The 13,427-nt window shown below is 38.9% G+C and overlaps 1 protein-coding gene across 1 annotated transcript in view; it reads right to left on the bottom strand.

Annotated features, from left to right (window-relative positions):
* Positions 1-204: 204 nt before the first annotated feature.
* The window catches only part of LOC126875766 (uncharacterized), a 56,709-nt gene continuing 43,486 nt past the window's right edge, over positions 205-13,427 (bottom strand). Inside the window, exon 2 of the mRNA XM_050638639.1 lies at positions 205-564. Within this exon, the coding sequence (XP_050494596.1) occupies positions 438-564 (127 nt within the window). The 3' untranslated portion in view covers positions 205-437. The remainder of the gene's footprint in view (positions 565-13,427) is intronic.

Here is a 13,427-nt window from a genome sequence, read left to right as displayed (position 1 = left end):
TCTGGATTAGCGATATTAACTGAACACGTTATTGAACTTCGCTTCGGTATAATTATTTTTTCTTTACTATCGAAGGGAATATAAATATTTCCCCATCTGATATGTTTTCCCTCATAATCTAAACGAGCCTTACAACCTGCAAAAAATTCGGATCCTAGGATTCCGTCTTGATCGATTAGCAATGAATCATCGACTATGATGAAAACCAACCGGATGGCCCGCAACCTGTATTACCGTCTGCCCTAGGGAGACCAGGCTCGTTGCCGTAATTCCTCGCACTTCGATTGATTCCTTTTCGTCGATGATGGCTGAATCGAGTAAAGCAGGTTTCTTGATAATGTTGATTTCCGATCCAGAGTCTAATAATAAACTCGTCTTAGTCTTTAGATCTGGGGAAACTATTCGTGCAGTTGGGTTCGTTGGGGAATCGTTAAATTTTATCGAAATAATTCGGAGAGGTCGCCTTCCGAATCTGAATTCAACTCCTGATGATTTTCCTTCGCCGGTTGCTTGTGTTTCACTCTTTTCCTTTTGCCTTGAGATTCTGGATTCTCTGTCTGTGACCTCGTTTGGTTGTGGGATGACTCCCCCACAATATTTAGTGGTTGTTCGTTCGATCTTACGGTCGGCATTGCGTTCGCTCTGTCTCTCGTTATGGGTGGTGGAGTCGATCTCGCGGGGGTGGCTGTCCTTGTTCTGTTTGTTGCCGTCGGCGCCGGTCGCCTGGTTGCCGCCTGTACTCTTGGGCGATTCGGCGTATCGTTCCTTCGTGGCTCGCCCCATTCTCCCGAAGGACGTGTTTGGTTTCCCGATGGTCTCGAAGCATAGGGTACGATTAATCCGGCATCTACTCGGGCTTTAAATTTGTAACAGTCTTTCACTAGATGCCCGGGTTTTTTGCAATAGTTACACGTGATATTTTGTCTTGTAGAATTCAAAAAATTCTGCGATGGAGGTAGCGATCTTCGATCTTGGCGGTTGTTCCTGATATTGTTGTTAGTGTTCGAAGGATGTGCGTTGTCGCGTCTGTAATAGTTCGAGGGTGTCGGTCGTTGGGGTCGCGTTCTATCGGTTATTTGTTTCAATTCGTGTGTTGCTTTGACGGCTTGACGATACGCATCTTCTAAAGTATGGTACCCTGCTATTTTTACTCGCACATATACCTCGTTCGGAAGTCCTTTAACGAAAGCTTCTTTCGTTTCCCAATCTATAGTATCTTGGATATCGGGGGATATGATGCCGTAGTCGCCTCTTTCTCCGTCCATTATTGCCAATCTAAGATTTCTAACGCGATCCATATAATCTAATATGTCTTCCCCGGGTCGTTGAAATATCGTTCCTAATTCCCCTTTATATTCGTTAAGAGATTTCTTTGGGCCGAATAGATCCTTTAATTTGTTTCCGAAATCGTTTAGACTCATTAATTCTGTGTCTTCGATGGCGAGGAGCGCGTGTCCACGGAGCTTATTTACTAACAATTTTACCAATTGAGGTTCTTGATATCTGGAAATCATATTTCGCGCGCGCTCACAAGCTCTTAAAAAGTGGAATACCGATGGTCGATATCCGTCAAACACTGGCACCGATTCGATCGCATCTTTTAGCTTAATTGGCTGGGTATGTCCACTCGGCTGGACCGTCTCTTGTTGCGTTGTCGGCGGCGATACGGGTGTTTTAGGTTCTTGTTTTGTTTTAAGTTCGAATAAGCCGCTTTGTAATTCGGCGAGTTTTGCACTCATATCGCGAAAGTTCGCATCCCATGCTTTAAGCTTTTCCGACAATGTCAAAACCATTTCTTCGTCCAACGATTCCACTACACTCGCCATTGTTTCTTAAATATTTGTTAAATATATATATTAATCAAGATAGACTAACTAAATATTAACGACAAGACCATAACTGACCTCGGTGCGAAGGAATAAAGTTATGCTACACGAAATAACTGGTAACACAATACACAAAACATTAACTAAATTAAACGAGACTTACATAAATGCAAGTCACGTATAATCAAAACAATGACTATTGAAATTCGGTAACAATACAATCCATGCTATCACATTAAAGTAGCACACGGTATTGACACACACAATATCATGAAACACAAAACAATATTACAAAACACTACTAAATAAAATTATAGTGATTAACAATTAATTAGTTATTTCAACAACACGTTACTGTTGACATTAAACCAACGCCATACCAAAGAGACACGCGAGCGACCATGTTGAAAAATTCGTCGCGCGCACATACAAATAACAGCCAATGCAATACAATACAGCATCATAATAGCAATGTTAGGTACTAATAAAAAAAAAAAAAAAAAAAAACAAGGAAAAAGGGGGAGAGAGTTAAGGAAAATATATATAATAAATAACAACTAACATAATTATAACATATTATATATATTATATTATATACAGGGATACAGTATTCGTACAAAGGAACAGATCCAAACGAAAATTATATATATAAAAAAAAATAAATAATATATATATGTAATATCGTGATATAATATATTTACAAGGAATGAATGATACAGATGTTAATCGGACAGAAAAAGACGATTGTTGTTCAACCTGAACTATTCACACCAAACGTACAGAAAACAGCACAACTAAATAATTAGATAACGACTCGACTTTCACAAAATGCAATCAACACTCTCTCGGCAACGCCACTCGCAAACTCTGTTTGTTGATTCCTTTTCTCCCGTCCCTTGGCAACCGCTCGTGGCCAAGATCACGTAGGTCTCCTCTTTCCAAAACTACGCGATCAAAAACAAACGCCTCGGCTCTCGCGACATTCCACGCGGATCACCCGCCAACTCCCAGGCCTCTCACTCACGATACCACATATATACATTAACTATTTTTATATGTGTGTACAGAACTGATGGCGAACTCATCAACCATTTTCTGAACGACGGATGGAACAACATGAATATATATATATATATATACTCCAAGACAAGGTACATTTGTGATATTTATTCCTATTGATGATATATACTTATATATTTATAACAATAAAACAAATCTCATTTATACTACTTACCAATACGTACGCATATATGTATGTCGGATCACGATTCGAATTTTGGGCGCGCGACGACTCTTCATGTGGACTAGCCATCGTTTCACAAAGCCGAGATTTTATTTACACGTATATACAGGTCTATCACTAAGCTTAACAAATAATAAGTACGACTAATAATAAGTCTAACAAACACTAAGCCTAATGAATAATACGATCTACGAATAATTAAATTAAATAATACTATTAGCAATGTTTGAGTTCAAACGAATCCACGGTCACCGGGATAACTCCTTACTAAGCGAAACTAACTTAGACGCAAATGCGATCGTCGTAAATGCTCGATGTATCACTCTCCAAGGCAGTCGCAAGAATGCCAGCCTCGAGGAGATTTTTCTCCCTGTACGATTGCATTTTGTTTTCTATATCCGTTTGGAAGCATCGAGAAGGTTCCAAACGCCGTTGCTAGGCACACTCGTTGGAAGCATCGAGAAAGTTCCAAACGCCGTTGCTAGGCAGTTTCTGCCTGGAGTTTTGATTACTAATACAATGTATGTCCCATTGCATCGGCACCTCCGAGGCAACATCACACGTGGCTCGGCCCGCTCTCGAGGCCGCATGCCGCCACAACCACATTTCTCGGAAAACACATACAACCACTCCAGACCTCCGTTAGATAAAACATCCATCCCGTGACCGTGGCTACGTTCAGCGACCGATTGTCACCTCGAACCCAATCTCGCTTATTACAAATCTTAAGCAATTACAACTATAATAAAATCTAGGCTAAGGTACTAGAGGATGTTCCCAAAATTTCCAAGGAAAGGCTTCGGCTTTCCTTTCATCTCCGACATATATATATTTCTGACAATGTAACCTTCATTTCTTTAATAATACAATATTGTATGTTTTATGTATTCGTTAAACTATTAGTTTTTGACTTCATGTATACTTTTATTTCATAAATTGATAATATTGTATTTATTGCATAGTATTGGAAGCACTGTCTCTAATATTTACTAGGTTATTACATGTTCGGCATATATGTTTATACTTATATGTAACTCTCCAAATTGATTGATTGAAATATATTTATATATATATATATATGCGTCTAAAAAATTTATTGTAGCTGTGTATGTGGACGACATCCTCGTGTTTGGGACGAATGAGTGGATTGAGATATTCAAAACTAGGATTAAGGACAAATTAGATGTTAGAATGCTAGGCGTAGACACTCAATTTCTGTCCATCCACCTGAGTAAGCCAAACAGCACCACTGTAGTATTCGATCAATCTGTACAGATAGGTCAAATGCTGGATCTGTTTGACATTACTCGTGAGGTTGGGGTGGTGGGAGTGTCGACACCGCTAGCTAGAGAATGCGAGGCTGGTTTTGATATTGAACGTGATGAGCCTCTCGACAGTAAATTATATGAACAAGCTGTGGGGCACATAATGTATGTAGCTACTGTAAGTCGTCCTGATGTTGCGTGTGCAATAGGGAAACTAAGCCAAAGATGCGCGAATCCGACTGTATCCGATTGGAAAGCAGCGAAGCGGGTATTCAGATATTTACTAAAGACCAAAGACTTGAAGTTAGTATACCAAAGGACCGGGCAACCTCTGAAGGTGTTTTGCGACTCGGATTTTGCGGGTTGTACGGTAGACAGGAAATCCAGGAGCGGGTATGTGTTCATACTCGCTGGTGGTGCGATATCCTGGCTATCCAAAAAACAACCGATTATAGCTCAATCGACGTGCGAAGCGGAATTTGTGGCAATGCAGGAAGCAGCAAGGGAAACAGTGTGGATTTCTTTACTGTTAAAGGAATTGGGTCAACTGTCATATTGCCATCGCCCCTGCAAGATATTCTGCGATAATATCGGAGCTATTTCATGGTCAAAGGACGAAATAGTTGCTGAGAGTTCTAAGCACGTCCAAGTGCGCTACTTTTACGTTAAGAACTGCGTATCGAGGGGGATACTAGATTATACTTATGTACCTAGTCCTGAGAATGTGGCTGACATTCTCACCAAAGGCCTAAATAGGATTAAGACCCAGCAATTTACCAAAGCTATGGGGCTTGTAGAAACTAGCGATCAAAGGGGAGTGTTGAGAAATGTTAAGTTGGTATGATCGCTGCTTACTACAAGCTAAGTTGGTACGACTTCTAACGACGCTCTTTTGTCTTAGAAGTCGACCACGTTGTTCTATTGACTTGGAGATTCCTGTGTGATAAGACGTGTTATAAGACTGAAATATATTGGAGAAAACGAATCTAAGTGAATCGTTATTTTATAAACCCAAAACCTTATTAAATAACAATCAAAGCCATGTGTCCTGGGTTTTGGTTATGGTGTATGGAAATTCGTCGGGCGGTAAGTTTGCCAAGCTTAAAGCGTTCTCTATTAGTTTCTCCTGTGTGGTGTATCTTTGTGTCAGTGTATCATGGTATAATGTTTTCGTTTCTCGAGTTTATCAGAAATAGGAATAACCTTTTATAGAAAAAGAAAATTTTATATTTATATATATTATATTTTTTTCTTTCCTTTTTTTTTCTTCTTTTTTTTTCTTCTTCCCCCTTTTTTTTAGTTTTTTTTTTTATTGTTAAAACCTTTGTTTTATTTTAGGTTTTACGTACTTGTTATCAGTGAAAATAAATATTATGAATACTACTTGGATTGTAACTATATACATATATGCGTACAAAATCCACTTCTACATGTTAGATATAATAATATAACAATACTACGTAGATTAATACACAATAAAATATCCTTTTACTCCGGTTATATTTATTACTAACTCTCAATTAATCTATCTTAATTATTTTCTAACCACTTTCTATATTTATCAGCTATTTTATTTCTTCTTGTTAATCTGCGAAATCCATGCATGTACACTTCCTTGTATGGTGATTGATTGTTCACGAGGTAAGTTGCACTTTCACTGTTTTCGTTGTTCGTTGAACTAACACGTTTTACATTCAAACAGTAATTGGAACACTCGTAATAAACTTCTTTTCTTTTTCCAAGTTTCCGCTATCTGTGTCATTCGACGAACACTGCCACGCCTCCACGGCACCGTTATAACATTTAGCGATGCTGCTCTTTGCATTAAGGCAATTGAAGTCAATTCGTTCGTTTATTTTCAGCTGGTACATGGTGTTCCGCAAGCAGGGAGCCATATCATATTTTGCATGTAGACCTTCTTGTTTGATGATTACTTGTTTACAAGGTAACTTTCACTTCCCCTCTTTTAATTATTTATTGAATCGACACGTTGTATATTCAAACAATAATTGGAGTACACATAATAATTTTCCCTTTTTCTTTTTAGGTTTTCGCTATCTGTATTATTCGACGGACAGTGTTACACCTCCTTTTGATTTATCCATAATATAGTTATAACATTTAGTAACCTTGTATTTTGCACTGAGACAATTGAAACTAATTTATTCACTTATTTTAGGTAGCTGTCATACATTGTGTTCCACGAACAACGATCCATAACCTATACTTGCACGTACACTTTCTTGTATGTTGATCACTTGTTCACAAGGTAACTTTCACTTTCACTAGTTAATTGTTCATTAAGTTAACACGTTTTATATTTAAGCAATAATTGAAACACGTATAATAATTTTCCTTTTTCCTTTTAGGTGTTCGATATCTGTATTATTCGACGAACAGCACTATAACATATACTACCGCACTACGTTGCCCACTGAAATCGCTTTATTCATTGCTTATTTCGATTATGCGCTAGTTTTAACTTGTTTAAATGCACCGTTCGCGGAATCCCTTTTACTTCGATCTTGACGTTTTGGTTCTGCAAGATTTCTAGCACTTTGTATGGTCCAGTATATTGATCGGAGAATTTTCCTTTACTGGGTTCTTTTAGTAAATATATCGAATCTCCTATTTTAAAATCTTGGGGGTTGATTCGTCGGTCGTAATATTCTTTTGATCTTAGTTTGGATTTTATCAAATTTTCTCTCGCCATTCGTTGTACGGTGTTAATTTTATCGAACAGATCTTCGAGATATTCTGCGTAAGTTGGTTCCATGTTCTCTTCGATTATTACTTCACCAATAGGTTCTCTGGCTAGATGTCCAAAAACTAATTCGTGCGGGGAGAATTTCGTTCCTTCGTGTACAGAGGTATTATAGGAAAACATAGCTAATTCTACCCATTCGTCCCAATTTTTGGAATTTTCAATGTATAATTTGAGATATTCTATCAGCACGTGGTGAGATCTTTCGATTGAACCGTTACTTTGTGGATGATATGCCGTCGTGGTATATTGTTTGATGCGGAATCTCTTTGCTACTTTCTTCATTAGTGAGGATGTAAAGTTCGTTCCTTGATCAGTGAGAATAGCTCTCGGTGACCCGAAACGACAAATAAATCGCTTTACAAAAACGTCCGCTAAGATAGGCCGAGAGGCTGAAGAGATTCCTCCTAGTGGAATCCCAATTGAGTATTTTGTTAATAAGTCTTGGATAGTTAATATATATTCGTTTCCCTTTTGGGTTTTTGGTAATGGACCTATAATATCCATACTAACCTTATCGAACGCTTTACCTGGTGTGTCTGTAAGTACCATTGGTTGCTTTGCTTTTATTCTTGTGAGTTTCTTCAATTGACATTCCTTACATGTTCTTACGTAATCTTGAATTTCCTTTTTCATATTTTCCCAATAGTAATGTTGTCGTATTCTTTGATAAGTTTTTGTTATTCCTTTGTGTCCTGCTACGCTTGATTCATGTTTTTCTCGTATTATGTTGTTCCGCGCTTCCACAAATGGGGTAATTACTTCCCCAGTGCAAATGGTGATGGTTAAGGTTTTTTCCATAAATATTTCCTTTAATTTTCTGATTGTATATCGCCAGGGTATTGTTTCTCATTTACTGCGTCTAATAGAGATCTTAGCGAGTTTAATAAATTTTCTGGTGTTATTGGAATATTTCTATTTTCCTTTATCGGTAGGAATACAATGTATTTTCCAGAATCGTAATTCAATCTTGCTTTTTCTAACATTAAATCTTCATAACGAGGTAATTTTCCCGTTTCCTTCATTTCTAAGGCTCCTTTATCTATCGGATTGCCACGTATATCTATAAATACTACTTTATGGTCATTTACTCTCGCAATTGAGTCTCGGGTTTCTGAAATTCTTAGTTCCGCAATTATCGTAGGTCTCGTGTCCTTTTCTCGTTGTTGAATTAGTTCTGGAATTACAATGGAGGTCTCTTTTTCGCTTGTTGTATCCGTGCCTTCTTTTTCTCGATTGGTTATTTCTCTATCTGTACTTACATCGATTTCTGCTAATGCTTGGTCTAAATATTTTATGGGGGTTTCTTCTATTGTAAAATGTTTTCGGGTAAAACCCTTTCCTTGATTTTTAGAATCACTGGATTGAGGCAAGACGTGTGGTTTAGCTTCGAATATGGGAGAGTCTTCGGTTGACGTATCTATTTCGAATCTTTTTGAGACAGGATAGCGAATCGGTGAGACTTCCTCTCTCTTTCTGATTGGTAAACAAACTTCCGGAGGGTTCCTAGATAATGCGTCTGCGTTTGCGTTCGCCCTGCCTTCTTTGTATACAATATCAAATTCGAAGTCCGATAACTTTAATTTCCATTTCCAAATTCTTGAAGTAGGATCTTTGATAGAATGCATCCACGCTAAAGGTTTATGATCGGTTACGATGGTAAACTTTCTTCCGTAAAGATACGGTCGGAAGTGCATTGCGCTGTAAACAATTGCCAGACACTCCTTTTCTATGGTAGAGTAGTTTCGTTCGGCGGGATTTAATAGCCTTGAGGCATACGCAATCGGCAAATCCTTTCCGATTGGCCCTTGACTCAGTACACCGCTTATTGCATATCCTGATGCGTCTGTAGTAAGGTTAAAGGGTTTAGAAAAGTCTGGATATTGCAGGATGGGTTTCGTCACTAACGCTGTCTTTAAATTATTGAATGCGTTTTCTTGATTTTCTGTCCATTTAAAGGGAGTGTCTTTCTTTAATAGTTGTGTCAATGGTTTCGCGACCTTGGGGAAATCGGGTATAAATCTTCTGTAATATCCTGCTAGTCCCAGAAATCGTTTGATATTTTTCGCCCTCTTTGGTCGTGGAAATTTTGATACGGCTTCGACTTTCTTTGGGTCGGGTTTCACGCCATCCTCACTAATTATATGTCCTAAATAATTCACCTCGTGTCGTAAAAATTCGCACTTATCAGGTTGTAATCGTAATTTAGCTTTCCTCAGTCTTTCCATTAATTTATTAAATTTAATTTCGCGTTCTTGGAGAGACGTGGAATAAATCACTATGTCATCCAGATAGACGAATAGTTCTATTCCTTGCAGACCAGATAATATTGAATTCATCAAACGTTGAAATGTTGCTGGGGCATCTTTTAATCCAAAGGGCATTCTTTTGAATTGAAAATGCCCGTATGGTGTCGAAAATGCAGTTTTGTGGGCATCTTCCTGTGACATACGGATCTGGTGAAAGCCCGATGCCAAGTCAAACGTGGAAAAATATTTTGCACTTCCTAATTGATCCAATATTTCTGTAATATCGTTCAATTTTCTATAATCGATGACTAATCTCCAGCGCTTATTTCCTTGCGAATCGGGTTTTTGAGCACAATCCATAACGGGGAGTTATATGGAGATATTGATGGTTCCACTACGCCCGTATCTAGTAGTTCTTGGACCTGTCGATTTATTTCTTCTCGATGTATTGGTGGATATCGATACTGTTTAGTATTGATGGGTATATTATCCGTTGTAATTATCCTATGTTCCAGAACTTCGGTTGCTTCCAATGTATCTCCTGGAATATGAAACCTATCTTGATTATTACGAATCAATTTTTTAGCATTTTCCTTTTCTTCTTCGTTCAAATGTTCGAGTCGTAGTAACTCATTTATTTTATCGTATCTACTTTCCTCCGATCTTAGAACTGTATTGCACGCTGTCCTAGGAAGCGGGGTGGGGGGCGGGGGGGATTATCAAATTCTTTAATTACCATCGTTGGTGTTGTAAATACGTAATCTCTCGAAGTAGTATTTATTACTCTTATGTAACCTTTTCCTTTATGATTCCTCACAACTGCATTACCAAAATAGATTCCCTTGTTCGGCTCGATTCTTGGAATAAATCCCTCTTTTATCTCTGGATTAGCGATATTAACTGAACACGTTATTGAACTTCGCTTCGGTATAATTATTTTTTCTTTACTATCGAAGGGAATATAAATATTTCCCCATCTGATATGTTTTCCCTCATAATCTAAACGAGCCTTACAACCTGCAAAAAATTCGGATCCTAGGATTCCGTCTTGATCGATTAGCAATGAATCATCGACTATGATGAAAACCAACCGGATGGCCCGCAACCTGTATTACCGTCTGCCCTAGGGAGACCAGGCTCGTTGCCGTAATTCCTCGCACTTCGATTGATTCCTTTTCGTCGATGATGGCTGAATCGAGTAAAGCAGGTTTCTTGATAATGTTGATTTCCGATCCAGAGTCTAATAATAAACTCGTCTTAGTCTTTAGATCTGGGGAAACTATTCGTGCAGTTGGGTTCGTGGGGGAATCGTTAAATTTTATTGAAATAATTCGGAGAGGTCGCCTTCCGAATCTGAATTCAACTCCTGATGATTTTCCTTCGCCGGTTGCTTGTGCTTCACTCTTTTCCTTTTGCCTTGAGATTCTGGATTCTCTGTCTGTGACCTCGTTTGGTTGTGGGATGACTCCCCCACAATATTTAGTGGTTGTTCGTTCGATCTTACGGTCGGCATTGCGTTCGCTCTGTCTCTCGTTATGGGTGGTGGAGTCGATCTCGCGGGGGTGGCTGTCCTTGTTCTGTTTGTTGCCGTCGGCGCCGGTCGCCTGGTTGCCGCCTGTACTCTTGGGCGATTCGGCGTATCGTTCCTTCGTGGCTCGCCCCATTCTCCCGAAGGACGTGTTTGGTTTCCCGATGGTCTCGAAGCATAGGGTACGATTAATCCGGCATCTACTCGGGCTTTAAATTTGTAACAGTCTTTCACTAGATGCCCGGGTTTTTTGCAATAGTTACACGTGATATTTTGTCTTGTAGAATTCAAAAAATTCTGCGATGGAGGTAGCGATCTTCGATCTTGGCGGTTGTTCCTGATATTGTTGTTAGTGTTCGAAGGATGTGCGTTGTCGCGTCTGTAATAGTTCGAGGGTGTCGGTCGTTGGGGTCGCGTTCTATCGGTTATTTGTTTCAATTCGTGTGTTGCTTTGACGGCTTGACGATACGCATCTTCTAAAGTATGGTACCCTGCTATTTTTACTCGCACATATACCTCGTTCGGAAGTCCTTTAACGAAAGCTTCTTTCGTTTCCCAATCTATAGTATCTTGGATATCGGGGGATATGATGCCGTAGTCGCCTCTTTCTCCGTCCATTATTGCCAATCTAAGATTTCTAACGCGATCCATATAATCTAATATGTCTTCCCCGGGTCGTTGAAATATCGTTCCTAATTCCCCTTTATATTCGTTAAGAGATTTCTTTGGGCCGAATAGATCCTTTAATTTGTTTCCGAAATCGTTTAGACTCATTAATTCTGTGTCTTCGATGGCGAGGAGCGCGTGTCCACGGAGCTTATTTACTAACAATTTTACCAATTGAGGTTCTTGATATCTGGAAATCATATTTCGCGCGCGCTCACAAGCTCTTAAAAAGTGGAATACCGATGGTCGATATCCGTCAAACACTGGCACCGATTCGATCGCATCTTTTAGCTTAATTGGCTGGGTATGTCCACTCGGCTGGACCGTCTCTTGTTGCGTTGTCGGCGGCGATACGGGTGTTTTAGGTTCTTGTTTTGTTTTAAGTTCGAATAAGCCGCTTTGTAATTCGGCGAGTTTTGCACTCATATCGCGAAAGTTCGCATCCCATGCTTTAAGCTTTTCCGACAATGTCAAAACCATTTCTTCGTCCAACGATTCCACTACACTCGCCATTGTTTCTTAAATATTTGTTAAATATATATATTAATCAAGATAGACTAACTAAATATTAACGACAAGACCATAACTGACCTCGGTGCGAAGGAATAAAGTTATGCTACACGAAATAACTGGTAACACAATACACAAAACATTAACTAAATTAAACGAGACTTACATAAATGCAAGTCACGTATAATCAAAACAATGACTATTGAAATTCGGTAACAATACAATCCATGCTATCACATTAAAGTAGCACACGGTATTGACACACACAATATCATGAAACACAAAACAATATTACAAAACACTACTAAATAAAATTATAGTGATTAACAATTAATTAGTTATTTCAACAACACGTTACTGTTGACATTAAACCAACGCCATACCAAAGAGACACGCGAGCGACCATGTTGAAAAATTCGTCGCGCGCACATACAAATAACAGCCAATGCAATACAATACAGCATCATAATAGCAATGTTAGGTACTAATAAAAAAAAAAAAAAAAAAACAAGGAAAAAGGGGGAGAGAGTTAAGGAAAATATATATAATAAATAACAACTAACATAATTCTAACATATTATATATATTATATTATATACAGGGATACAGTATTCGTACAAAGGAACAGATCCAAACGAAAATTATATATATAAAAAAAAATAAATAATATATGTCGGGTCACGATTCGAATTTTGGGCGCGCGACGACTCTTCATGTGGACTAGCCATCGTTTCACAAAGCCGAGATTTTATTTACACGTATATACAGGTCTATCACTAAGCTTAACAAATAATAAGTACAACTAATAATAAGTCTAACAAACACTAAGCCTAATGAATAATACGATCTACGAATATTTAAATTAAATAATACTATTAGCAATGTTTGAGTTCAAACGAATCCACGGTCACCGGGATAACTCCTTACTAAGCGAAACTAACTTAGACGCAAATGCGATCGTCGAAAATGCTCGATGTATCACTCTCCAAGGCAATCGCAAGAATGCCAGCCTCGTGGTGATTTTTCTCCCTGTACGATTGCATTTTGTTTTCTATACCCGTTTGGAAGCATCGAGAAGGTTCCAAACGCCGTTGCTAGGCACACTCGTTGGAAGCATCGAGAAAGTTCCAAACGCCGTTGCTAGGCAGTTTCTGCCTGGAGTTTTGATTACTACTACAATGTATGTCCCATTGCATCGGCACCTCCGAGGCAACATCACACGTGGCTAGGCCCGCTCTCGAGGCCGCATGCCGCCACAACCACATTTCTCGGAAAACACATACAACCACTCCAGACCTCCGTTAGATAAAACATCCATCCCGTGACCGTGGCTACGTTCAGCGACCGATTGTCACCTCGAACCCAATCTCGCTTAT

This window comes from Bombus huntii, unplaced genomic scaffold, assembly GCF_024542735.1.
Source record: "Bombus huntii isolate Logan2020A unplaced genomic scaffold, iyBomHunt1.1 ctg00000057.1, whole genome shotgun sequence".
Lineage (NCBI taxonomy): Eukaryota > Metazoa > Arthropoda > Insecta > Hymenoptera > Apidae > Bombus > Bombus huntii.
Note: the sequence above shows the minus strand (reverse complement) of the source record. Positions and strands in the feature narration are given on the sequence as shown.